At 42.6% G+C, this 26,924-nt stretch overlaps 1 protein-coding gene across 2 annotated transcripts; it reads left to right on the top strand.

Annotated features, from left to right (window-relative positions):
- Positions 1-267: 267 nt before the first annotated feature.
- Positions 268-26,723, top strand: CNTRL (centriolin). 2 transcript variants are annotated; one of them, XM_031506297.2, is made up of 44 exons: positions 268-488; positions 1,543-1,797; positions 2,004-2,137; positions 2,668-2,798; positions 4,095-4,236; positions 4,764-4,950; positions 5,050-5,243; positions 6,033-6,089; positions 6,912-7,031; positions 7,540-7,765; positions 8,225-8,334; positions 8,837-9,031; positions 11,175-11,328; positions 11,739-11,959; positions 12,580-12,756; positions 13,046-13,180; positions 13,271-13,416; positions 13,831-14,011; positions 14,484-14,663; positions 14,914-15,093; positions 15,605-15,721; positions 16,010-16,154; positions 16,273-16,412; positions 16,894-17,077; positions 17,301-17,611; positions 17,793-18,001; positions 18,162-18,354; positions 18,683-18,813; positions 18,951-19,091; positions 19,203-19,329; positions 19,499-19,663; positions 20,383-20,542; positions 20,648-20,763; positions 21,238-21,455; positions 21,819-21,976; positions 22,235-22,308; positions 22,676-22,864; positions 23,215-23,440; positions 23,623-23,828; positions 24,091-24,225; positions 24,648-24,911; positions 24,989-25,051; positions 25,486-25,689; positions 25,899-26,723. In XM_031506297.2, the coding sequence occupies exons 2-44, from the start codon at positions 1,584-1,586 to the stop codon at positions 25,968-25,970; spliced, it is 7,032 nt and encodes a 2,343-aa protein (XP_031362157.2). In that variant the 5' UTR covers positions 268-488; positions 1,543-1,583; the 3' UTR covers positions 25,971-26,723. The 2 variants fall into 2 exon arrangements, with proteins under 2 accessions (XP_031362157.2, XP_077644048.1); XM_077787922.1 differs by lacking the exons at positions 268-488; positions 1,543-1,797; positions 2,004-2,137; ... (7 more) ...; positions 8,225-8,334; positions 8,837-9,031 and adding an exon at positions 9,933-10,132.
- Positions 26,724-26,924: the final 201 nt, after the last annotated feature.

Raw genomic sequence — 26,924 nt, forward strand, 5'->3', positions numbered from 1 at the left:
GAGAATGAAAAAACTCCTATCAACAGAGCAGGTTTTATTGTTTATACAGCGGCTCGGGTTCGAAACAAACCAAATCCCCTCAAGGTTGTAGCGTTTATGCAGTGATTTGGGCTTTATACATTATACATTTATACATTACACAGCGATTTGAGCTTTATTTATCACAAATCCCTGAGGGGACGCACCGGTAGGCGGGGGCGGGGCCTCGGCGGCGGGAAATGGGCGGTGGGCGTGGCCTGGCGCGAGCCCCGCCCCTCACCGCACCCGCCGCCGTCGCCGGGCGGACAAAATGGCGGCGGGCCGGCCCCTCAGGGAGCGCCCTTAAAGGAGCCGCAGCACCCGGGACGCGCCGGTGCGGGCGGCGAGCGCTCGCCGAGGGGAAGGAGGCGGCGGAGAGGTGCGTTGAGAACCGGTGCCATCCTCCGGGAGCGCTGCGAGGCCCGCCCTGCGTGCCGCGGCGGTGAGGCGGCGTTACCATGTCAACGCAGGTAATCAAAGCGGAGGCCTGAGGGCGCGGCGGGATCGCCCAGCGGCCGGGCCCGGGAGGGGATGGGGGGCCCCGATCCCCGCTCAGCCCCCGGGGGTGTCGCTGCGAAAGCACAGCCTGGCCTCAGGAAGAAGCAGAAACCACGAGCTGCGCCCCTGGGAAACGCCCCAGTGTGGGTTTGCGGTAGCATCTTTCCGCCTCTCCTGCGCCCTCCAGGCTCGCTGTCCTGATCTTGTATGAATTGTGTTTCCAAGTCGTGGATAGATAACTGTGGCCCTCATTCTTGCCCCTCCTTCCCTCGTCCTCATTTCCTTTCCAATTCTGGAGGGAAAAAAATAATCCATCACAATGAAGAGCATATTCTCAAGGCACAGTGCCATCACTCAGGAAGCTCTAATTTCCCCTAACGGAAGATTTTTTTATCTTAAAGAATCTCTTAAAATGTGCTCCTTGTTCAGTGGGTGGAGGTGTTAGTGAAGCTCTGTCCCTTGGAGATGGTTGCTACAAAGGCTTTGTCACACAGAGTACATGACTTTTCCTACACTTATCCCTGGGGAAATATGTTCATCACTGAGGGAGGTTTCTGTTAACATTCTCTGGAATTTCCCAGGCTGTCGCAGGATAATTTGTTTGCAGAAAGGAAAACTCTGGGAATGCCAGTGCCAGACTGATCCTATTTTTTTTTTTTTCTCGGTTGCCTTTTTCTGCTTGCATTTGTTCTTTCTGCAAAGAGGGTGATTTCAAGCTGGGATCCAATTCTCTCTGTCCCTGCCAGCTCTGTTATCCTGAGCTGAGAGTATCTCCAGACCTGGCAGGCTTTGTGTAAACCACAGCCTGCAGGACAGGAGGAAGATGAGCTGCAAACACAGAGCTGCTCAATCCGTCCCTGGCGCAGTGCTGTACAAGGGTGGCAGTACAAAGGTGAAATTTTTCCCAATGCCAGGAAAACTGGAAGCTGGCACCCATTGGAGATGCGTTTTTTGGCAGCTTCTGTAGCACCTTTGTTGTCATGCAAACCTTTAAGATTTAGCTTTCTACACAGATACTTGTTTCAGTTCTTCCAGGTGTTGCCATGTGATACCCAGCATTTCTGGCAATGAAGAAAGGCTCTGTAATGAAAGTTTCAGGTAGAAAACCACAGGCGTCAGCGTCCCAGATACCTCAGCCAATGTCACCTGTCAGTTCAGGTGCCACACCTGCACGTCTTGGCCAGCAGACACCTCCAGCTGCTCCCAAAAGCAAGGAGCAGAGACCCCAGCAATGGGATATTCCAGCAGAAAATGTTGGAGCTGCTTTTAAATTTCTGAAAGGTATTGTATAGTCAATAATACTGGTATCCAGATACCAGACATTAAAGACATTAAAAGCCAGTGTTGTGTGATTTGTGTGATTAAAGATGTATGATCTGTTGGAAAGAAGCCTGAAAAAATTGCCTTTTTTTTTTGAGTACAAATGTGGAAGTGGGAGTAATGAAAGCTGGGAAGAATAATGAGACTTTTACTCCTTTTAATTTCAGGTGAAAAAGGTGTTAGCCCAGGGGTTAAATACATAACTGAACCCCTTATAAAGGGTTTGTCAAAACAGCAAAATCTGGCATGTATAAGCTCACTGAATCTTTCTTCCTCAAAGGATGGAGATAAGAAATTTAAGGTAAGTTATTGGGAAAAAAATGGAAATTAAACTAAGTTTAGAATAATTGCCATTTATTGTTTAATACAGACTTATTTTTAAGTGGATGTAAACAGCACAATCTAATTCTGTTAGCCTAGTTCTGCAACCAGCTGCTGTTAAAAAAAAGGCAATGGAGACTTGAGCAAAAGAAAAATAATTAATTCATTAGAATGATGTTTAAAACAGATAAGTTAATGTAATTTTTTTGGTTTTGGACTGTGCTGGTTTTGATTTGTCTGGGGTGGTTTTTTGGGGGGTTTTTTGTTGCTTTTGTTTGTTTCTTTGGTTTAATGATGTTCCTTTTTATGTAGATGAAGACTAGCCCACTGTAAATTTAAAATCCAGCTTTCCAATACTGTAGAAGACTGTACCTAAAGTGGGGTTATAGAATACCACAATGAACTGTGATTAATAAAATATTAGAATACTTGGTATTTTTAATTAATAGAAAACTGCTTTTCTCTTTAAAAAAACCAAAACCCAACGCTAAAGGATTTTCTGTTCTTTAGTACATAGAAAATTTGGAAAAGTGCTCTAAACTAGAGGTGCTAAACCTTAGTAACAACCAGATAGAGAAGATTGAGAAGTTGGATAAACTGCTGAAGCTGCGTGAGCTCAACTTGTCCAACAACAGAATCAGGTAAGAGGAGACACCACAGGGTTTGGAGATGCAAATAAAGCTGATTTTCCTTTCCTGTTTAAGTGAGTTCTCTCCCAGGAGTGAACACTTGAGGTGAGTTTCCCAATTGGAGGCTTTGAGGTCTTTTTAAGAAGCCCAAGCTCTGAGGTATTGGAAGAATAAATAGTTCTGGGAAGTGCTGTCAGTGCACAAGGCTGTGGTTTAATTTGTTTTCCTTGGAAACCAAGCCAGAAGTGCAAGTTTCCAGATACCACAACATAGAGTGGTATGAAGAGCAATAACCCAATTAAGTGCATTAAAAATTAATTAAACTTCTACTGTTTATTATTACAGGTAATATAATAAGTTTTTCTTTTAGGAGAGGAAGCTGAATGGGCTTGATCAGGCAGGCCATAAATTCCCTAAATTGCTTTTGAACTCTTTTGAGAGCCTTGGTGCCTTGTTTAAAGGGTAATGGTTCATGCAGTAGCAAAACGCTTAATTGATTTTTAATTTTTCTGTCAATGAATTATGATCTTTACTATTATGAAACTGCCTTTGCAGCTTTGAGGCTGCCATTTCAGCAGAGACATTTACAATGGGAAGTGAGTAAAACCCCAGAATTCATTTCTAAACATTGCATTCACACAGCTTCCTCTCTGAACAGGAATTGAAAAGGGCAAAGTAGCTTTTAGCTCCTGCTATGTTTTCACACTTTGGTTATGTACAGCTCATATATACCCAAAAAACAGCACAGTCACAGGAGCACATCCTGCTGTACTTTGTTATAATACTCATAGTTTACTTAATGTTCACACATTAAAAAATGCTGACGTAAACTACAACCTAGCATGGTTTCCTCAATAGTTTTTATGAAAACATTAAAAATGTAGCTCTTCATGCTGTCAGTTTACAACTGATCCTTCCTTTTTATAGGGGAGACAAAAACCCTACAAAACAACTTTCTTTTGATTCATCTTTTCCCTTACAGTCTTAGGAGAGAAAGAGCAAATTTTGCCTATTAAAATGGAGTTAGCACACATTAAAATAGTGTTAATATTGAAATTAACACATGCAAAAGTTATGAGTTTGTAACAATGACAAAAGTACTAAATTAAAACCAAAAATCACAGCACAATTTTCTAAGGAAGCTGGTGTAATTTCATTTCAGTTGTCCATGGCACTAAACAATGGTTTTGCTGATCTCTTGGTTGATTAGTTGTGACAGATTTTGTTGTAGTTTATCCATAATGCCTCAGTTTCACTTTAAAATTTGCTGTGGTTCATGACAAATTCCATTTTTCTTCTCATTTTCAGCAAAATTGAAGGCATAGAACATTTGCAGAAACTACAGAGGCTGAACCTGGCAGGGAATGAGATTGAGCACATTCCTGTGTGGGTAGGGAAGAAGCTGAGATCCCTGCGCAGCCTGAATTTGAAACAGAATAAAGTGTCCTCAGTAAGTGATTATAGTTAGAAATAGGCATTGTTCAGTCTTTTAATTAAATCAGCTGGGGTGTTTATACTGATGGACTTACTCTGAGTTAATTGCTGGATGTCTTTCCACAGAGTCTGCTGTGAAATGCAGCAGTTGGGAGCCTAATAAAGTTATTTATTAGAGAAACTTCTGTTGTGCAGATAGTGAAGATACAAACCTATATTATGATGTTTGGGAAAGCATAACTTTTTGGGGGGCTGTACACCCACAGGCCTTGGTATCTTGGCACTTCCAAGATAAAGCTTGATTGAATTTACACTCTTTGCAGTGGCATTTTTCTATAGAGGAAATAATTTGATTTTAAGAAGTTACTTTAGTCATAATACTGTGTATTTTGGTAGATTTTTAGAGATTATTCTTTAGCATAAAGGCGAAAATAGATCTTTTAATACAGACCTGTCACAGAACATTCTGCATAATAAGTTAAATCCTGGGGGTTTAATTCTTCTCAGAAGGATGTCTAATCATTGTTTTGTTTCTCTTTGTAGCTCCATGATATAGCTAAACTAAAGCCTCTGCAAGATCTGACCTCTTTGTTCCTTGCTGGGAACCCAGTTGCAAGTCTGCCTCACTACTGCTTGTACACCATATTCCATCTGAGGGCACTGGAAAACCTGGATGGACAGCCAGTGACAAACCATGACAGGCAGGAAGCTCTGGAGAGGTTTAATTTGGGTAATAATCTGTTAAATCTAAAGTGAATGAAGCAAAATTTAAGTTTAGAAGTAAGAGATTTTTCTATTGGAATGTTTCTCTGATTTTTTTTTTTTTCAGAAGAGGTAGAAAAATTAGAAAGAGAATTGGAAAACACCAAAAAGGAGATGGAGAGTGTGAAATTTAACCAGTCCAAAGTGCTTGAGCAACTTCAGCATCAAGATGAGCTCAACAAGTCACTAAAGGAAAAGGCTGTGCAGCAGAGACAAAGCTTTGAGGAGCTACAGAGGGACCTGGGCACCAAAAATGAGCTGGTAAGATAATCCCTGGCACTGAGGAAATCTTCAGACACAGAGCTGTCAATGTGAGAGTTTGAGTGACTGAAGATTTAATTTTAAAACTGAGAGACTTCCAACTCTTTAGAACATGATTATTGACCTTCACTATTCTTTCTGTGGAAAAAGTTAAGTATATGGAAGCAGCACTCAGTATCACTCCTGTGATTGATAGTAACTTCTTTGTTTCAAGTAATCATTTATGTGTTTCTGTTTAAAGTTCTGTCTGTTGATGAAAGGTTAAACTGCTGAATTGCTGATGTTCTGAATATGCTGCATTGGTAAGACTCTAAAGTACTGCTGCAATAAGGAAGAAAATTGCTACTTTTACAAACACCAGACGTGGACACAAGTTGTATGTCACTAATAGCCCTTGATTATTATAGGTAATGCTCACCAGTTTTAACTGTATTTTATTCAGATCATCCTAAGGGCTTATGTTTGAGTCTCTTTCCTTGGTAGCCATAAAATGCAGACAAAGTCCTACTGACTTACTGGCTTGTGAGTGCTGGGTTGTGAATGGCCTGATGGGAACTTAATATTTGGATTTTATCCTGTTGGACTTGTCCTCTAAAATTGTATCCTTCAGACTCTCATACCTGGTTCTTCTACAACTGTTTCTCTGAACACACACACACACAAACCAGCAGTCTGCTTCTAAAAAGAAGCTTGCAGTATGAGGAGATTTAGCAGCAAATAATACTTTGCAGCTTGAACCCACTCTTCTCCTTTGGATGACAAACTTGGCTCGCTTCTGTCTCCCTTTAGCTGGTGTCTGGGTTTGTCACAGTCCCCTTCCTGCAGAGCCTTTGTTCCTCACTCAAGGTAGCCCCACTGTGCCCCTGGGTTGCATGGCTGGATTTATTTCTAGGATGTATTTGCACGTTCCTTGAAGTAGCAACATTATTATGAAGTGTCACAGTGAGATTTTCTATTCACTATGGTTTGCAATACAATCTTCTTGCTATTTTTCCCCTTTTCTCTGAAACAGAGTTAATTTTTGCATGACATTTATCAGGTTTTGAAATCTTTCTTTAAGCCTTTCCTGTTCTATTTCTTTTCCTCCATTAGTTCTGCTTTCCACTCTCTATTGGAATTGTGCTGCATGTTCTCCTTCAGGTATTCAGTGTGAAAAGTTGATTTAAAAAGAAATCACATGATGGACCTTCACTTAAAAATAACCTCAAAACTAATGTAGCACATGGTTAAGCTAAAATAAAATACATAGACTTTGTGCTCTTGACATTTGAGATATTTTAGTTTTTTAACAGATCATGAGTGTTAATAGTCCTCATGCTCACTAGTAGCAGTAAATATATTTGTTATTTTGGGCTAGATTTTGCTAAAGGATCATACCCAAATTATTGCTCTATCCTAAATTAGGTTTAAAAATAAACTTGTCACTGTGATGTACATAAACTTAAAAGGCCTTTCATGTGATAATTTGTATTCTATTAATTGTGGGGCTTTTGTCTTCTCTTAGCCACCATTGTAAAATTGCCCTTTGTGGTATCCCTGATCCAAAACTGTGCTGTGAGCTTTGTTCCCCCGTGAAGGGCTGTGCCTGCTCTCTGTGGAGCTGCACTGTGTGTGCCAGAGATGAGTGAATTCCAGTGAATGACTCTCACTGGGTTTGTGCTTCCTTAGCTGAAGCAGAAGACAGTGGAGCTGACCCGGGCTTGCCAGAAGCAATATGAACTGGAGCAGGAGCTGGCCTTCTACAAGATCGATGCAAAATTTGAGCCCTTGAATTATTTTCCCTCAGAGGTAATAATTTAAAAATCATAGATCTTTTTATTGTCATATCCCTTGATTCTTCAACTTGGAAAATAAAAACCGTATTAGTTCTCCTATCATCTAATAGATACTGCTTTATTAAAGGCCCAACCTCTGTCATACTTGCAAACAAAAATGCCAGAATGAAATCCATAAGAAAAGATCAGTAATCATTGACTACAATTAAGTTATGTCTGAGTAAACTTTAGTACATTACATTGCTGCACTTAGTATAATCTAAGTAAATTTAATATACTAAGAAAAAGTTCCTCCAGACATCTACAACAAACTGGGCACAGCTCAGTTGGGTTTGTTTGGTTTTAATTCCATTATAAAATAACAATGTTCAAGGCCAAAAATGTCAAGTATAATCTGTCTTCTTCACGGTTTTCTAATTTCAGTTTGGTTTTCCTTTTTATGCTTGATAAGAGAACTAAATGTATGTTAGGAGTTGACTGCAACCATAGTTCTGAGATAAAGACTGCTTCTTACATTTCAGGAGGTTGAACTTGATAATGTACCTGGTGAAAGTCCCTACATTGGCAAGGCCAGGTACAAAAGAAATATGTTTATAAGGGAAGGCTACATCTCTGACAAAGCTCAACAGCTGCAGGTTGGGAAAATGCAACAGGAGGAAGATGACTCCTGTAGGAAACCCCAGCTGGAACCACATCTCCAAAGTCTAGATAAAGTACTGCAGGATAAGGAAGAAAAGATTAATTCAGGTAAAACCTTATTTTCTATTAAATGAAGAGAAAACCATGTGTGTCAGTGTGGTTTATTCCAGTGGTTACATGCTTGACATCAGGATAGAAACAGTGTGTCAAAGGCTGGAAGTGCTGTAATTGTTAAACTCTGGGCTTGATTCATTTTTGGTGTCAAAACTGCTTCAGTTTCTTACTGCTGTTATTTTAGGATAACTCAGGATGAGAACATTACATGTTACTGAAAACACAGTTCTAGGGAGGTTTCATATTTGAAGCATGAATTTATTTGTGTAATACTTGTTAAACAAACTTTGGACATACTTTCTGAGAAACCAGAATGTATTAGCTGTGATTGTCACTGTGTTAATGCTGTGCTGATTAACGTGTTCATACACTGCTATGTATCAGTGTTATACACAATATTACAGTGTATTTTGTGGAATTGTGAGGTTTGTGTTGGGTTTCTTTTGTCTGCAGCACAAAGAAGATTAGAAGAACTGCAAAGTGAAATTGGAGATGCAGAGCAACAAGTGCTGAAAGTAACAGGGGAACTGCAACAACTGGAGGATGCTCTGGCTCAGAAAAAAGTGAGTTGTTTCACAAAGAGCAAGGGAAGGTGTTTGAAGAGGTGTTGATGTAATAAAATACAACTTTTTCTCCCCATTCTTATAAAAGAGGCCACTGTACCGACATAAATCCATGTGGCAAGCATCAGAAAAAATCTTCCAGGTTTTAGAGAGCTTGTTCATAAATCAGCTCTTAGAGCTGTAGTGCTGTTAATGGCATCTGTTCCATGTTGCTGCTGATTTATTGCTGACTTCCCCAGAACTCTTTGGAAGAACCTGCTGTCTAGGTTGAGTTGTGCAGATGATAAGCAATGTGGATACAGAATTGGCAGCAAAAATTAATTTATCAGCATCAAACTAAAACAGCATCTTCCACTTCTTCAGCTGTCATCAATTATTGCTATTTTTAATTTTTAAACTTGCCTGAAAATCAGTGACCAGGATTGTCTTTTATTTAAATGTTAAATATATTCTTGATCATCTGTGTATTTCCAACCACTCAACATCCTAATGCTATCTCCAGATCTCCCAGGCCAGCAAGGAAGCAATTGAACAGAAATTGAATGAAAAGTTACAAATCCTGCAGGAGCTACGCAAGGAAACCTTAGAACTGGAAAAACAAATAGAGAAACAGAAAAGAGAAATAGGGAAAAATCAGAAAGAGCTTGAAGATTTGCAGAGTTCTCTTGGTTCTGTAAATCCTGAGGATCCAAGGCATGTAAGTAAAACCAGAATCTGAAATCCTTATATACTGTGTAATGGACTAAAAGCTGCTTTGGCAGGTGTCCATTCACTTGTGCCTGTTTCATGAGTTACATTATTTGCTGTTTATCAAAGCCATTAACTTATGATTTAAAAGTTAAAAAACCTTTACAGTTAAAAAGTCCCACCAAACCAACCAGATTTGGTAAAACACTTGAACAACTCCTTTTTCCAGCAGGGGCTGTAGAGCACATTTAGAACTAAATCTTCATGCTTTGCACAACACACTGGGCAGAGCCTTGCAGACAATTTCTGTGTAAGAAATCCTTCGTGCATCTTTTTATGGAGTCAGACCTTAAAGGTTTTTAAAGATCTGTGTCTGGCAGTGCTTATCCAGACTGGTGGGGACTGATGGCCTTTCTCTGCTGTCACCTCCAATCCTGAGAAACTCAACAAGGCTCCAGAGGTCACATCTCCTGGGGCTGGGGTGCCACGGAGAGCCCGAGCTTCCAGCTCACTTTATGATCATCAGGGATACAGGACTTTTTCTGAGTTAGAACTGTGTTCAGGTACAGCAAACACTTATATAAATTAAACCAAAATGAAACTGAATTATCTTTAATAGTGTTTTTTAAAAGCTTGTATCTCTAAATGAAAGATTTTCAGGTCAGCTGGATGCTTTTAAGTGAGAAATGAAAGTATTTCTATGCTTGGCTCCGTTTTCAGCCGAGGCACGCAAACACTTGTTTTAAAAGCTCCTTTTGTATTTTAAACTGAATTTCCGTGGCTGCTGGGTGGCAGAAGGGCCGAGCACGTTCCGGGAAGGCTCCCGGGGCAGGAGCGGGCCCGGCCCTTCCCGCGGCCGCCCCTCGCTTCGAATCACAACACAGGAAGCGCCGTGCGGGCCAACGGCCGGGAACGGGAACGGGAGCGGGGCCGGGAACGGGAGCGGAGCGCAGCCAGGGCGGCAGCTCCGGCCCTAACCCCCGACCCCGTGCAGACTCCGCTCAATTCCTGCCCGTGCTGAAGCTCCCGGTGCTTTATTCAAATGAATTCCCGCTCAGGGGTGGGGCGTTCTGCAAGTGCTGTCTCGGCAAGAAAAGACAAAGGCAAAGCTGTAAGTGGTCGGGGACTTGAGGCTTTTTGTTTCTTTTTAAAACTGCATTTTGGTGCCGTTCAGCAGCTGCTGCAAGATGGCTGAGTGGCAGCAGCTCGAGTTTTACTTGTTGAAATTCCGCTTTTGAAGGGCAGGGCAGTTTGTGTTTAGCAAGGTGACAAGTTGAACTGTGCTGATATGGATGTTTAACTTAACTTCCAGTTTTATACATTAAAAACACAAGAAGCTTTGGTTTTACCCATTTACTTTTGTTATGGGAGCAACTTCGTAAGTGTTCTTTTTTTCTGAGAACTCATATTTAAATTTTCTACTGTTAGCTTGATTTATTTTGTTGAGTAGTAAGAAAAACATGCAGTTAATCATGACAGTATAGTTCTGTATTTTTCCAAGTTTCTGGTGTTTGGGTTGTTTCTGAGCAATTTCACACTGGTAAGAAATAACACTTTATTCTGTTGATAACCAAGTTTCTGTAAACAGCTGAAACAATCAGTTAATTCATACTAAATGCATCAAGTCCTTGCCAGAGTCTGTGTGAGCTGTGTGATGTATGTCTCAGAAATATTTTAATAAGATTTACTTAGTAACTGTAAAGTTGGCCTGACTTGCTGTTTATTCAGAGTATTTTCATTCAAGTGCTGACCTGACATATTCTAAAGCATCATCTGCTGTGAGGGCAATGCAGGATGACAGGATTAAAGGTTCTGGGAGAAATCATGTTTGTTCTTGACTGAGAGAGGAAGTAGTAGAACAAAATGTAAAGGCAGGAAGAAAGATAGTAGCCATGAGTACTAATTTATAAATGCAGGCTTTATTCAGCCTGCAGACAATGCTGGTAGTCACAGATTGCTGCTTATCTGGGGTCCTTTGTGGGGCAGGACTGAGGGAAAATACCAACAAGTAACAAACTCCACAGCACCACAGTGTGTGCTGAGCTTGTGGCTTTCCTTGCTGATAGTGTGACACTGCAGAACTGAGACAAAATCCCAATTTGATATTTTAAATCTGCGTTGATGCCCTGTTTTACCTTTGTGTTACTTGACAGGCTCACATGAAAGCTCAAAAAGCAAGTAAAGAACAGCATCTGGATATAATGAACAAACACTGCGAGCAGCTGGAGACTCGCCTGGATGAGATGCTCTCCAGGATTGCCAAGGAAGCAGAGGAAATCAAGGATTTGGAGCAGCAGCTCACTGATGGTAAACTTTAATTTTTGTCTCAAGGTATTTGTGGTACTTAGGGCAACATGACAATTGACTTGAGGATTGATTTATCTTTGCTCAAATGACATATAGAATGGGTACAAAAGTGTTAAAAAACTATTCTTAAATGGTGTAAAAGAAGTTGTGTGTGTTCACCTCACTTCTACCTGCTTGGCAAAGGGGGACAGGAATGTACAAAGGGCTCCTATTTCTTATAACTCTTCCAGTGGCCAGGTTAATACTGGGAAACCTAATCTTAAAAACAATATTTGCTTGTTGAGTTCTAGGTATTTGTTTTTACTTACTCCAATGGCAAACATGTGAAATGATGAAGGAAAGCAGTTTGGTTTGTTTGGTAAATAAATGTGGCTTCTTAACTACCTCCAATTCATTTTGCATTCCTGCAGGTCAAATAGCAGCAAATGAAGCACTGAAAAGGGATTTGGAAAGTATCATCACTGGCTTACAGGAATACCTGCAAAGCGTGAAGCATCAAGCAAAACAGGCCAATGAGGAGTGTAAGAAGTTGAAGAAGGAAAAAGAATCTTTGCTGGGAAGATTGGCAGGTCTGGAGGAGGATAAAAACAACCTGGAAGTGGTTGCCATGGATGCAGAAAATATGAGAAAAGTAAGGCTTAATACCTCTTTTCCCAAGTTTAGATATCTAAGAATAAACTTGAAAAAATAAGTTGGTGATCAGATTGGGACTAGGAGAGTACAATTCCTTGGACAAAATACTTTCTGATTTAGTAGCATGATGAGAGATGCCCACACACCTCAAGAATAGAATCTGGCCTTTAAAACCAGTTGTAAGAGACATGCAGTAAATCTGTGCTTTGTGGGAGATGGCTCAGAAGTTCAGGTTTCACCTTGCAGACATCACTGCAAATGGATTTGCAGGTGACACCGTGGGGAATGGCATCAGTGAACCTCTGATATTGGCCAGGGGTGTGTGTCAGCAGCTGGGATCTGTCCTGCCAGCCAATGACACAGAACTGTCAGGGCATCCTGATGAGTGTTGTGTGAACCCGAACTCCTGGGACAGTTCTGTTCCACTTCCAGCTCCACCTTTCTAACCTGGGTGCAGATTTTGGACAGTCAATGGTACCACTGACCTGACCTTACAGGTAGAAGTGCCACCCACCTTCAAGTTTTAATAGAGTTCCTGAGTTAAAGGGAAGGGATGCAAATACTCTTCCGTTTTGGCTCTCCCATGTATATCCTTCTAAAATGGGTGTTAAATTGCAGGAAATTGCAATGCTGGAGAATTCACTCCAAGAGCAGAGAGAGATAAATGAGTCCCTTCAAGGTGCTCAAGGGAAGGTCAGTGCCCACGAGGCTAAGCTGGAAGCTCAGTTAAGAGAGAGAGATGCTGAAGCCAAGCAGCAAAAAGAAGAACTTGAAAGACTGAAACAACGTAGCCAGGTAAGGACAGAACTTTATTGCTGCCAGAGGTGTTAGCTACCCCAGGACATCTCATCTCCAAAGCTAAATCACAAACTTCTGGTGCCGGTGTGTCCCTACAGCATCAGTTTGCTTGGATTTAGAACTTTGCTTTGAAGCAATTTGCAGATAGTTTGCTTGGGGCTGTTTTGCTGGATCTTTTTTAGGTGTTGTCATATTGTTACTGTTTTAAGAAATACATCTGTGTGTTTGTGTGACAGGTTGGGGTTGGGAGTGAGGATATTAATCTGGAGTTTTTGTGGTTTTGTAGATGGAGCTGTCAGCCCTGCAGGATGAACTTGAAAGGGAAAGACAACTGTTAGAGAATGCTCAGACCAAAGCACAGCTGGCAGAAGAAAAGGAGCAGCAAAATTATGAGCTTCATTTACAGTTCAAGCAATTGCAGGTGAAGTTTTTGGTGTATTAAAAATCCTAGCTTGTATCACTTGTGGATTTATTTGCTTATATTTGCGTGAATTTTTTGGTCTGTTTTTAGGGAGACAATAATTCCCTAAAACAACAGCTTAAAGATCTCCAGAATCAGCTAAACCACGCAGTTGGGAACTTAATTCATCCTGAGGATGTCGTGGCTTGTATAAATGAACTCAGGCAAAAGCTACAGACAGGAGCAGGAGAGATTAAGTGAGTAAAATAAAAGTGCAGTGTGAGATTTGAGCATGTGAAAGGGCAGAACAAAAGGAAATGGCCCCAGGCTGTGCCAGGGAAGGTTCAGGTTGGATATCTGGGAAACTTTCTTCACTGAAAGTCTTGCCAGGCATTGGAATAGACTATCCAGGGCAGTGCTGGAGTCATCAACCCTGGAGGGATTTAAAAAATATTTAGATATGGCACTTGGGGACATGGGTTAGTGGTGGCCTTGGCAATTCTGGGGGAGTGGTTGGATTTGATGAACTCAGAGGCTTTTCCAACTTAACCTGAATGAATTACACAGAATGTCTCAAACTTGCACTGTTTGTCGTTCATGATTTCAGTATCTGGGATCACAACTTAAAATCACTGTTTCCTGTCTTGGAACCTGGATTGGTTCTCTTTCAGGTGTCCAAATTCAGCTGATACTTTAGGGAAAAACCTTGCAAGTCTGCAGAAGGAGTTCTATGACATCCTTGCTGATGTAAAGAAGGAAAAAGAGAAAGCATGGGCTGGACAGAGACAGTTGCAGGAGGAAGTGGTATCCCAGCAGGAAAAACTGGAAGAAATACAGGAGAAATACAAACAGGCATGTATCAAACAACAAAAGCAAGAATGAGACAATTTCACCTTAGTCTAAAAGATGTAACCTGCAGCTGAAGGATCACATTTCACTTGATGAAGCTTTGCTGTGCTCTGTCGTTTGTGTAACAGTGGAGTCTGATAGGATTTTTCATTAATAGTCTTCCTGATTTTTACCTGATTTATTTGGTGAATTGGAATTTAGTCAATGATCTGTCTCAGAGGCAGCAAAGACTTCAATGACCACTAAAAAAATACAGCTCTGAACCTTCTTGGAAGATCATGATACATATCTGTAATAAAGTAACTGAGACACTCATTACAGTTACAGTGGCACAGTAGCTGCCTTTCCTTTCTGTTTTGGTGCAAAGTATGCTGATAACTGCATTTCCCAGAAATTTAATTAAATAATTACAGCAGGGTGGCTTTTGATTGGAAAAAAAATTATTGCCACTTATTCTAATGTATTTTACTTGCAGGTTAAAGCTGAAAACAGGCAAAATAAGAACAAGGTGCATCAGTTAGAGAATGAAATTCAGTGTTTGCATGAAAAAATAAAGAGCATGGAAGAGATTCAGGGCCTGGCTGATCAGCAGCTCCAGGAGGCAGATGAAGAAAAAGAGGCTATTCTTGCTCAGCTGGAGGATTTAGAGAAAAGGGTAAGAATGAGTGAGGGCAGGTCTGTGCACTGTTTGATTGCTCAGGAAAGAGAAACAAAACATTGTGAATTTTTGCTTTCTAAGATAAAACAACACATGTAGGAACACAAATTTTAAATATAACATCTTGTTTTTCCTTAAATTTTACTGCTTGTCCTCGCTTTAGATTTTTTCCTAAGTAATACAAAATGGAGTGGCGGGGAGAAGATGAAAGAAAGTACAGTGTAAAAGTCCATTTTCCTGCTTTCAGAAAAAAATGGAAGATGCCAGGGCACAAGTGCAAGTGCTGAGCCTGGATAAGGAGCTGAAGGAGCTGCAGAGAGCAGTGATCACTTCAGACAAGCTGGCAGCCACCAAGCTCTCCATCACTGCAAACCAGCTCAAGGCTCTGCAGGGGACTGTGCTCAGGATTCACCAGGAGAGAGCTGAGGTGAATCAGCATGGGGAATTAATTAATTCCTTGTTAATGCCATTGCAGTGGGAGCAGGTCTGGTGTCCTTCAAATGAGCTTCAGAGCTTTCTTCTAAATTTTTCTGAGCTGCACAGGAGCAGCTTTGGGCAGAGTTTGAGATGCAGTAGATGAGTGAGGAAATTTGGGTATGGACAGGTTCCTGCTGTGGGAGGGAAAGGGAGGGGGAAGATCATTAGTCTCTTATTAACTGAAAGGCAAACAATAGACAATACATTTTTCTGTAAGACAGAAAAACAAAAGAAAGGACTGGAAACTCTTTTTCAAACTGGGAAGCACTTCTGGCTACATAAGAACATCTCCTCTGTACCAATACTGTAAAGTTAAAGGAGAGAGAGTATTTTACATGTATGTAGAGTTTCAGAACAGTCAGGTGCTGCTGCTTCTCAATGGTTAGCTTTTCACAATGGTGCATCTCAAGCCTGAGAAACGTTGCTGCAAACTACAGCTCAAATGAAAATCTCAATTTCAGGAGCTTGAGGAAGCCCAAGAGTTCTGTGCTGAGGCAGTTCGTGCTTCCCAGGCTCTTGCCAAAGCAGAAGCAGAAACAGAATTGCTACAACAACTCCTGAAGGAGAAGGAAGAGCAAGTAGGTTGTTTGCTCTGTGTTATATGATAAAATACCTGTGAATTTCTGGAAATGTCATGTTTAGAGGTTCTTGCCCTGCCTTTTTTCCCTAAAGTTTTCCCAAATCAGTGTTCTTCCCTCCCCTGACACCTGCCCAAGAAGAAACTGAAAACCTCACTGCCTGGAGCAGCTGAGTTTTAAAGAACCATCACCTGTTCATTCAAACATCTCTCATATGAGGGCATGGGAAAAACAGCATTGTGGCATTGAGTGGGAGCTTTTTGTGATTTAAACTTCTATTTCAAATAGCTTCTGCAGGAATTGGAGAAAGCTGGTGAGAAAACTGTTGCATCAAACACGCAGAAGTTTGAAATCAATAAATTAAGTGAAGCTCTGGAACAGCAAAAAGCAGAGATTGACCGTTTGAAATGGTTGTTGGATAATATTGGGACAGGTACTTTCTCTTTTCTCTCCACTTCCAGTTGAACTGGATAACATCAAGGGAAATGTTGAATGCAGTATCTATTTAACTATTTGCCTTAGATGACTCTAAAACTGTGCTTAATTTCCAGGTAACAAAGATGAAATTGAAGCTTTACAGGATGAAATTGCAGCCCTCAGAAATGTGCTCTCACAGCAGAATGGTCACAGCCCCAGTACAGCAGAGCCCCTGAAGAGAGGGAGATACTGGTACTACCTGCCATCATCACAGGTCAGGAATAAAAAAATGGGTTGTTTTCCTTGTGGAAAGCCCTTTAATGGGGGAAATTGCATTATAAATTTAGTAGGTTTGAGAGAAATTTAAGAACAAATATTGGCTGGCATGTAGGAGAAATACTGAAATAAAACACACACAGCTGTTCCCTGGTAAAGCCCTTTACTGTGCTGATAGGAGTCCAGGTACATAACACTGGGAGAGAACTGTTCAGTGGGCACTGCTGAAAATCCATTTAGGTAAGGGTTAAAAGGAGATGTTACAGACAACCATTTATTTCAAGAGAATACTTATTTGAATTTAAAACCAGTACTGTTAAAATATATTCAGTGCTTTTAAAGCAGCATCATGTTTAGAACTGAGAGGCAGCAGAGTATGTGTAGCCTGTTCTGAAAAATCATTAGAACGTCTGCAACAACTCCTTGATTTGCCTTGATTTGTCATTTCTAGATTAACACATGCTGTATTTTTTCTTCAGGCTTCAACTCCTGCTTCCCACAGCACCAAAGACTCTGGAGTATGTTTGGGGTGCTCTGGCACATCCCCAGCCAGGAGAGGGGATGCTCAGGACAGGCCCTGTGGGAGGGAGGACCTGCCCAGCCAAGGATGTTTGGTTTATTCACCAGTCACAAATAGGCTGTACAAAGCAAATTCTGGCAAAGGTAAGTCAGTGTCAGTCTCAGAATGTTTATGAGCAGACTAAAGATGGAGAGGTGTTGTGTTTTTTTTTTCTTTTTTTATGGGCACAAGTGGATATAAATGTTTATTACTGTAGAATTACTTTGTTTAAGCAACATTCGTTACATTTTAGTAAATTACATAGAATTTAGAATGTGCACTTAAAGACTATTAAAAGTAACATGTTTGGTTTTGTCTCTTATAAAGATAGAAGAGCAAAAGAAGATGGTGAAGGAAATGCAGGATCTCCTGTCCCTGACGCCTCTCCCTTTGTCCCACCTCCGGGCACAGTTATTTACACAGCCCTTCCAGATGGGGCCCCTGCACCTCAGGGCATGGGGGTTTATGGCCCTCCTCCTGCAGCAGCCACTGGAGCTCCAGTTGCTCCTGGATCCATCATCCATGGCCCACCTCCTCTGGGATCCCAGGTGGTTTATGGCCCTCTGCCTCCAAACTTCACCGTGCCACTCATTCCCCTGGGAGTGCTCCACTGCAATGTGCCTGAACATCAGGATCTGGTAAGAACCAGAGCTGCAGCTGGGACCCTTGGGAACTGACTGACAAATGTATTCCATGAAAAGCTGCTAGGAAGGGTCTGGATCTGGTTACAGTCTTTGCCATCTGGAGCTGCTCCTGGGTGTCAGGAGGCCTCAGCTGGAAAATAGATTCTGATTGTGTTGTTCTGTTCCCTGTATGCAGGAGAGTGAAGTCTCAAGGCTGGAAGAGACTGTGTGCTATTTAAAGTCTCAGAAATACCAAGAGAAATGTTCAGAGGCAGCTGAGCATAAATACAAAAAGGAGGTAGAAAGATTGCATGGAAATGTTGAAGAACTTGAGCAGGAAAGAGAAGAGCTGGAACAGGAAGTGGCAGAGCTGCGCCAGGCGGCTCAGAAACGGAGCACACGCAGGTGGGAGCAGGGCACTGAAAGGAAGCACGTGAAAATTCCTAAACCTTTTCCCAGCAAAAGTCAGCTTTTTGACTCATTTACAGTTCTAGAACTTTAAGAGGCTCCCAAATTTTTGGCATCTTTGTATTTTAATTCCACATTTTTCATCCTGACCTTTCAGGGACTTTATTGACGGCTACACCGAGAGCCTCCTTGCAGAGCTGCAGCTGGAGAAGTCCCTTCAGCAGCAGAAAGATGTTGCAGAGGAGATTGAGTGTGCAGAGAAGACTCTCCTGAAACGCCGGGCTGAGCTCAGAGAGGCTGACAGGCTCCTCACAGAGGCTCAGGTGGAGCTCGAGAGCACCCGGGGCAAGGTGAGTGAAGGCAAAACCCTGAAGGCAGAAGGACTTGAGTGTTATTTTGTTTGTCTAGACAGTTTATTTTCACATGGGTAACATGGAACCTCTTAAAATGCTTCTAAATGAAAGTCAGTTGGGAAATAAGCTGTGCTAGAACAACTTGGTTTAGTCCTTGTTGGAGAGAAGGAAGGTTTTCTGCTCTGGACAAGAGAGGAGAAAAAGTTGTTCATGGTAGAAAGAGGGAGAAGGCTGAGGTGGAATATTCAAGCCAGGAGCTCACCTTTAAACAGCAAATGCAGGATAAGGTGGAATGTATTGTCTCAATCTTCATGTTTTGCTTTAGACTAAAGAGACTCTACAGAAGTACAATCGTGCCAAGCACCATTTGTCCTGCACTGAAATGGAGGCAGAGGAGCTGGAGCAGAGGGCTCAGGAAACAGCCACCAAACTTGTGAAAGCAGCTCAGCAACTCAGGTACCCTGGATGTTTCTGTGGGTTTGTGTCACATGGGGTGAGGACAAGGACTGGGATCTTTCCAGTATTAAGACACTTCTTTTAGAGAGGGAGAGCTGTAAGAATGTTAATATGAAAAAGCATAAATGTTCTTCTAGGTTATTACAGACAGATACAAGGGATTTGGAACAGCTTAAGAGGGAACAAGAAGGTATTTTGAAGGAAATCAACAAAATGGTGGCTGCAAGAGACTCTGAGTTGCAGTCATTAAACCAGAAGATAGAAATGCTCACTGAAAGGTGAGGACTTCAATTTACCATGGACTGTGTTAAGTAAAACATGTCCTCCTCCAGTGAGTCACTGCCTAAGATATTCTCACTTCTGACTCCTGTTTTAATCCTCACTCTCAGTCTTCAGAAACTCCAAGGAGACATTCGACTTGCAGAAGGTAACGAGGGCCAGCATCTCCAAATCATCAGAGAAGCAGAAAACCTTGTTCAGGGCAAGAAAACAGAACTGGAAACATTGAAAGATCAGGTAAGGCTTGGCCTCCTAACCCTGGGCTATCCATTTTGTTGGATTTGACCTTTGTCTCACAAATATGATTCCAGTCTCTCTGATGCACTTTTTCATGTGACTTTTTTTCATGTTTAGCTACAAAAGCAAAAGCTTGCACTGATTCTTCTGTTAAACTTCTCCACTGTAGATTTCTGCTCAGAAACAAGAGCTCTTGTTCCTGGAGCAGCAGGTGACTCAAAGAACAGAAGAGCTCCGTGGCCTTCAGGACTGCATTTCCCAAAGGAAAGGTGACCTCAAAGAAGCTCTTCGAGATGGGGAGACTGAAGCACATGAAAAACTTTGTCAAATAAGGGCAAGTTTCCCAAATGAGTTTTCAAATCATTATAGCAAAAGACTTGAAGTACTATAAACATTCCAGGAGGTTTCCACTTCAGTTTTGCTATTTGTGCCTTTCCCAAACCCACTGAGAAATAGAACATGGAATTTTATGGGTTTGTATGACTAAAAGCTTGGTCCAGATGCACAAGGAAGAACTTCCCAGTTCCAGTAATTCTTACAGAATTGGTCCCTTGAGAGCTAAGTTACATTAAATATAAGTCTGTGAATGATTTCCTGTTGCTGAGGAGCAGCTGCTGAAGGAAATCAGTGTGATCAGTGTGTGTAAAACACAACACAGCTGCCCCAGTCTGTCCCCATCCCCATTTGCACAGAGAGCATTCTGTGCTTCCCTGCTGAAATCAAAACCAAGTATCAGGGCTAATTATACTTTGTGGTTTATTTTCTTTTCTTTTGTGAAGGCTTCTTGTCTGGCTTTGTTTTAAGGCCTATTATTCACTTGAATGACAACATTGTGGCAAGATTTGGAGATCAAAATCTTTGCAGAATTACTACTCTAAATCATCAACAAACAAGACCTTAACTTAAATATTCTGTATTTTTTGTTTGTTAAACCAGAATACTGATGATAGACTTAAATAATTTTATAAATAGTTAGAACTTCAGTTTAAAGGGAAATATTAATTTAAAATTACAGGGAATGGTATTCCTTGTAACACTGACACATTCTCACAGGAAATGAAAGTCCTTCTGGGAGAGCTTAGTGCTGAGAGGAATCAACTGGATGCCCAGATGAATGAGAGGAGAGCACAGCTTTTGGTCTTAAAGAAGGATATTAGAAAAGAGGAGGAAAATCTTCAAGGAATACTTGGGCAAATCAGCAAGCATAAGATGGGTATGTCCTGGGATTTGTTGGGTTTTGTGCAGTCTGGGGAGGAACACACAGAGCTCTTTAGTTCTCATCCTAATCCAATAACTGCTCGTTATTTCACCTCCCTAGAACTGAAACATGTGCTGGAAATGCTGGAGCTTGAGAAGAATGAACTGGAAGGTTTGAAACTGCAACATGAGCAGAAGGTCAATGAGCTGGAAAAGACCCAGGTGGCTGTTCTAGAGGTAAGAAGTGCTTCTCTGGCTGATGCAGAAACTGAGAGATCTCTGGTTCTCTTAAGCCTTGGGTAACAGAGTCCCCATACTTTTAAATCAATCAGTTTCTAATCTGATTTCAGCTTATCACAGGAAAGTCTTAAGTCTGCCTAGGCCCTTTAAAATAATGGGATTTTTTGGTGTATGTGAGAGAGAGGGAGCACAAAAGCTCTTCTGTGGCTGTAGAATGATGGATGCTGGTTTTTAGGAGCTTCCAGAGTCTTTTTATCTGGATCTTGTCACTTCCAAACAATGAGTGTGGAAGGGAGTTTAACTCAGCTGGGTGATCTCTAGCATTAAAAAGGTCCCCAAGGTACTTGGAACCATTCTGTTGTCACCTTCCTCCATTAAATGCACTCAAATCACTCTGGCTGTAGCTAAGGATGTCAATGTTCTGCTTCTGGACCATAGAAATGTGGCGCTCACCATGGCTGTTTTTCCTAGGAGAAGTTAAAACTGGAGGACATTCAGAGATTATTTCAGTGTCAGCAAGGGGAGGTGGATTGGCAGGAGCAGCTCCTCAGGAAGGACCGTGAGGAGAACGAACTCCTGGGCTCCCAAATGAGAGCTCTGCAGAACAGCATCGAGGCTCTGACCAGAGAGAAGGAGAAGCTGCAAGAGGACTCCAGGAGTTTGGAGAAGAAGTTGTCACAAACCAAAAGGTGGGGGAATTTCTTTTTTCCTACAGAGATCAGAAGGGATGGGGAAGTGTTTGAATATTTGTTGTAGTTAAAAATACAGCTCTAACTGAGGTGCCCAATGGTACAGAACAGACATTTTCTTATATTCTGTGGAACTTTTGCTTTAAGCCTCTCTACAGCAGATTTTAAAAATATTCAGCAATGGAGCTGATGAATCAGCAGCATTTGTTATTTCCTGGCAGTGCATGAGAAATGTTAAAAAGTAAAGTGTTGCATCTTGGAACAGGACATTTGTCTTGCTCTGACTGCTTGTGCCATCCCCTTGGGCTCAGAGGGTTTCACTGACATTTCCAACTAACCAAGAATGTGATTCACATTCTACAGAGACTTATCTACTGCTGAAGACAGCAGCAGAACTGCACTGTCCAACATGGAAAAAGTGGAATTGGATGTTAAGAACTTGCAGCAGGAGGTGGAACTACTGAGCAAGCAGAAGAAATCACTGAATGCAGAGATTGTTGCTGTCCAGGAGGATCTTCAAGGTAAAGATCAATTTTTGGGTTTAAGCAGTGATACTTTTTAAGAGAAATTCTCTGAAAAGACACACTTTAACTGGACTCCATGATATTAAACATTCAGCATGCTTACACATCCATAGGCAGAAAGAATTTAACATGTTGAAAAGATGGACATTCCATAAACAATGTGTGTGTTATTCACTCTTTGCTCATGAAAAGAGAATTTCTGTGTATTGGTATTTCAAACTGCTGACTGAAAATTGTCACCAAATACTTTTCTAGGGAAAAAGGAGGAACTGGAAAAATTGAAAGCAGAACTGAATGACTTGAGGCAGCAGCTTCACCTTGTGGAACAGGTTGGTTTTAGTGAAACATGTCCTTATGGTCACTCTGGGAGTCTGTTGTTGCTCCTGACCTGTTCATGTGGGCACAGCTCAACATCAGAGCCCTGCAGAGCTGACTCAGGGATTGTTTTATTGCCTTCTTGCTGAGTGTGGAGTGGGTTTATTGCTTCTTAGGAAGAAGATAATTTAAAAACAGCCAATGAAGCAGCACCTTTTTGCTTTTTATCTGGTGGCTCCTTCTGTGTTAGTTCACTGTGTGGCTGGTTTGAGTGGAAAGAGCCCTCGGTGTGCCTGTGAGCAGCTCTGTTCTCTCAAACCCAAACCTTTGGGGCTGGTTCCTCTTCCCAGCTCCTCCTGCCACTTTTGTTTCCCATTACAGGATTTGGAAGACAACTCCAAGCAGCAGGAGGAACTGCTCAGAGAGCAGACAGCCCTGAAGGAAGAGATCCGAGAGTATTTAAGGAAATGTAAGGAATGCCAGGAGAGGCACAAGAAGAGGCAGAACCGACTGCAGCAGCTCCAGAAAAAGATTGAAGAAAAGCAAACAGAACTCGCCCAACAGGAAGCGGTAATGAGTCCCCTGAATTGCCTCACTTCCTCCTGACCTCAAAAATAATTCAGGCCAAAAAGTTTGGGGTGTGAGTTTACAAATAATCACAAAAGCACAGATTGCTTTGGTCAAATTAGCTTGGGTTGGGTGAGGAGTTTCAGCAAAGTGTGACCCAGAAGAAAAACGGAGGGAGCTGTTCTGAAAATGAGAGAGGCAAGAAAAACTGACATTTTTTGTGAGTAGGGACTGTTAGACTGCAGTTCTTTCCAATCGATGCTGGTTTTACTTCTCTCATGTCTCTTAGTGATGGTTTTTGTTCTCCCTGAGTTGGTGCTGGTTCAAGCTCAGTGTTGGGGGGTTTCTGGCAGGTTCTTCATCGCCTCAAGCAAAACTCGGAGCGTGAAGGGAAAAAACTGGAAAAATGCGCAGCTAAGGTGAAGGATCAGAAAATCCAGTTGGAAAAGGAACTAACAGATCAACACAAGAAACTGGAGCAGGCAATAACTAAAGTCAGGCTGGCAGAGGAGAACCTTGGGAAGCTGGAAAAGGAGGAGTCCCGGTGTGCAGCTCTTGAAGAAACCATCAGAAAAAGCAGTAAGAGTTATTGCACAAATGAACTGCCACCATCTCTGGGGGCTGAGGATAATGGCACAATAAATATTTTTGTTCATCTTGTTTGGGTTCTTGGTGTTTGGAAAATATCTGCTGTGTATGAAGTGGGCCAAGATAAGCTTTTGCTAATCAGGTGGTTTTTTTTTTTTTAATGTTCATTGCAGAATATCAGCTCTCAGAAAAAGAATTACAGTTACAACAAAAAGACAGAGAAATACAGTGTCTTCAGAAAGAACTGGAGGTCTCCAAATCTGAGCTAAAGCAACTTCAAGGTCAGATAGAGTCAGAAAGGAGAGAAGCAGAAAAACAAATCTTGAATCTGAGAGAAACACAGAAAATGCAAAGGATGGAGCTTGAAAGCAAACTGCAAGTAAGTCGTTGCTGAGGGGAGAAAGTTTGGGGGTTTGGGTTATTTTAAACAGCAGAATAATGGAACATTTTTGTCATTGGAGGAACAAAGTAGTGCAACAACTTCCTGACCAGCCTTGAGGCAACCACCCTCTGGCATTCCCAGTGCTGCACAACACCCAGGTTACTCCTGTTTCTGCCTCGAAGGAATCTCTTAGGGTTGTCTTAGCTCTTGTTCTGTAGAGGCTGCTGCCACTAAAAGGCATCTCCCTGCACTTTCCTAGGAGCAGGAGCATGGCAGTGGCAGCCTGCAGAGTGCCAGGGCTGAGCTGGTCACCCACAGCCACTGCCCGCCAGCCGAGAGCCTCGGGGGGGACCTGGGCCAGCCCCCACGGGACTGCAGCCAGCCCCAGAGCCAGGTACAGCTGGGTGCCAAATCTGGGGGGCTGAGGCTTCATGGCTTCAGACAAGCTCGTTTTGTGTTGGTTTTCAATCTTCTTCCTGTGGTATCACAATTGAAAATACACCCAGAGTTGTAACTTATGCAAATCGCTAAATGTTAGCAATGTTCAGAGCTACTCAGCAGGCATTTATCAACTTGCCAGTGCCAGCTTGGGCCAGCTTTTTCTTCTTTAGATACTCACTTTAAATTAAAAAGCGATTTACCTTGTATGACTCCTTCAAGTCCTTCAATAAAGGGCTTCAAAACAATTTATTAAGGGTTTAAAAACAGAGAATGTTGTTGGCAATTGGAAAGCATTTGGGAAGGCCCTGCAAGGTCAGAGTGTGGCAGGTTTAGGTTAAGGACTGTTGTTTGTAACCCAACTGTTGTGTGCTGCAGGTTAAAACCCAAGACCTGGAAGAGAGACAAAGGGAAATGGAGAGTGCAGCAAACCTGCTTAACCTGGAGGTTGAAAATGAAATTAGGACAGGGTTTAAATCTTCACGCTCATCTTCTCCAGACCCCTTGGAAGATTTGGAAGCATCATTTGAGGGAAAGAGGAGTCTGCAGAGTGATAACTCAGAAACTGCTTCCTTCACTGCTGTTGACAGACAGCTCCTCTCCTTGGAGGAGAAGTTCAATATTTCCAGACTCTTCTTACTGGTAAAATGCTTTGGACAAGTAGCTGCTCCTGGTGCTGTGTTGGTCCCTCTGGCTGAATGTGCTTTTTTTTTCCAAAGGATGAGCAGTGGCGGGGAGAGGCACGCCGGGAGAAGCTGCAGCAGCACGAGGACCGGCTCAAGGTGCCACATCCGTGCCCCTCACATCCCTTCAAAACATGATCTAAACAACCTGGGGGAGTGGGGATCTGCTCCAGCTCAGGCAAATCCACTCTGTAATGAGCAGAGAGAGGAGCTTTGGGTGGGAATGGTAAAAGCCTGGCTGCAGCAAGATAAGTAATTTAATTGGATGTTGGAGTATCCCAGCAAGCTTCTCTCATTCATATCATCCTGTGGTATATCAGCAACATGACAGAGGAGCTCAGCACCACCCATGATCACCTTAAGTCCAGGCTCAGTTAGAACGCGGCCATCAAAACTGAGCTTATTTCAAAATAACTCCCAAACCTGCTGCCCTCTGCTTGTGGTGTGAGAACCTTCCAGCCTTCAGGGCTGGCTTTATAGTGTTGCCCCTCATGGTGTGCCCAGCCTGGTGTGACCCTCCCCGTGTGTTGCAGGCGCAGCTGCGGCGCTGCCTGGCCAAGCAGGCCGAGGTGCTGCTGCAGGGGAAGCGGCAGACGGCCGGGAGCCTGCACAGCCTCCAGTGCCAGCTGCAGGTGCTGGATGAGCTGGTCAACAGCACTGCTTCAGATCCCTTCTTCCTGCCCAGCAGCCCCAGCCTGGGATCTCTTCACAGTGCTCTGAATGTAACAAAAGCTCAGGTAATGTTCTGCTGTGGCCCACAGCAGCAGATGGGGGGTTTTAATGTTTTTTCTCTCACTGGGAGGTGTTAACAGCCATGTGCTGCCTCTCTCTGAGGCTGGGCAGGGGTTTCTGAAGGTGGTGATCTCACCCTACCCCTGCTCTAGCAGTAGCTGATGTCTTTGGGAAGGCTGAGCTTTCCTCACAGTGGTTTGGGGTGTTTTTACAGGTCCCCAGCAGCCCGGGAAGTGCGTTGGGATCACCAGTGCTGCGTTCCAGCCCCCAAGGAATCTCTTGGTGAAGGCCAGAGGTGAGATGTGGCTTCAGGCCAGTTCCAACCTCCAGAGACACGAGTGGCTGGAAGGCTGAGGGGCAGCTGTGGCTTCACAGACCACACTGTCCCTTCCCAGTGACAGCATTCCCGGGGATGGTGTCTGTTCAGCCTTAGGTTTGTGTGTTGTGCAGAGGAGTCTGGGTGAGAGCTGCTGGGAGCTCTCCTGGGACATGGAATTACTGCTGCATCAATTATTGCCATCCCTGCTCTTTCAGGAACTTTCCTGGTTCTACTGCTCAGCCCTGTGGCTGAACCTCTGGGACAGCTGATTCCACCCCAGCCTGGTACAAAAGTGTTCTTTTGTAACAGTTTAAGGTACAAAGATTACTTGAAAAGTGGCTTCACTTTAAAAGCAAAGCCCAAAGCACATCCACAGCTTGGACAGGGGCCCTCAGGTGCCACTTCTGAAGAGTTCTACCTCACTGGATGAGCCTTGTCTGAAAAGGCCTTTGCCACCACTCAAAACAGCTGCTGCAAGGCCTGTACTGTGAAGGTTTTGTACAATTGACAACAGGTTTTTCTATGTAAGTTGGTTTGTTTAAAAAAAAAATTAAATATGTATTTAAACATGTCCAAACCACCCTCCTATTTAAGTATTCAGCTAGTTTCCACTTTAAAGGAACCTTATTACAAAGCCGGATCTGTTGCCAAATGCAGAGAGATTTAAAATACAATTATTTTGAATAATTGCCTAAAATAAACTTTTGTGATTGATGCTTTTATCTGGGGGTGGTTGCGGATTCTTTTCCTTAAAGCTCTTCTCCAGCACACAGCTACTGGCACAGCCCTGGACAGTGACAATGCTCCGAGTGCTGGGGCTCCTTGCAGGAACGTGTCCAACCTTGGCATTTCTGGTGCTGGGTGAGCACCTCTTCCTCTCCTGAGGTTTGGCTGCATCCCTCGTCTGAACTAGGTGGATAC

This window comes from Lonchura striata, chromosome 22 (assembly GCF_046129695.1).
Source record: "Lonchura striata isolate bLonStr1 chromosome 22, bLonStr1.mat, whole genome shotgun sequence".
In the NCBI taxonomy this organism is placed as follows: domain Eukaryota; kingdom Metazoa; phylum Chordata; class Aves; order Passeriformes; family Estrildidae; genus Lonchura; species Lonchura striata.

What these genes read in the sequence shown, in the direction of transcription:
- CNTRL (XM_031506297.2), top strand. Translation starts at nt 1,584, where the DNA reads ATGAAGAAAGGCTCTGTAATGAAAGTTTCAGGTAGAAAACCACAGGCG. An exon ending in AACAGAATAAAGTGTCCTCA is followed by an intron (nt 4,237 to 4,763) that starts GTAAGTGATTAT and finishes TTCTCTTTGTAG; the next exon opens with CTCCATGATATAGCTAAACT. An exon ending in TGAATGTAACAAAAGCTCAG is followed by an intron (nt 25,690 to 25,898) that starts GTAATGTTCTGC and finishes GTGTTTTTACAG; the next exon opens with GTCCCCAGCAGCCCGGGAAG.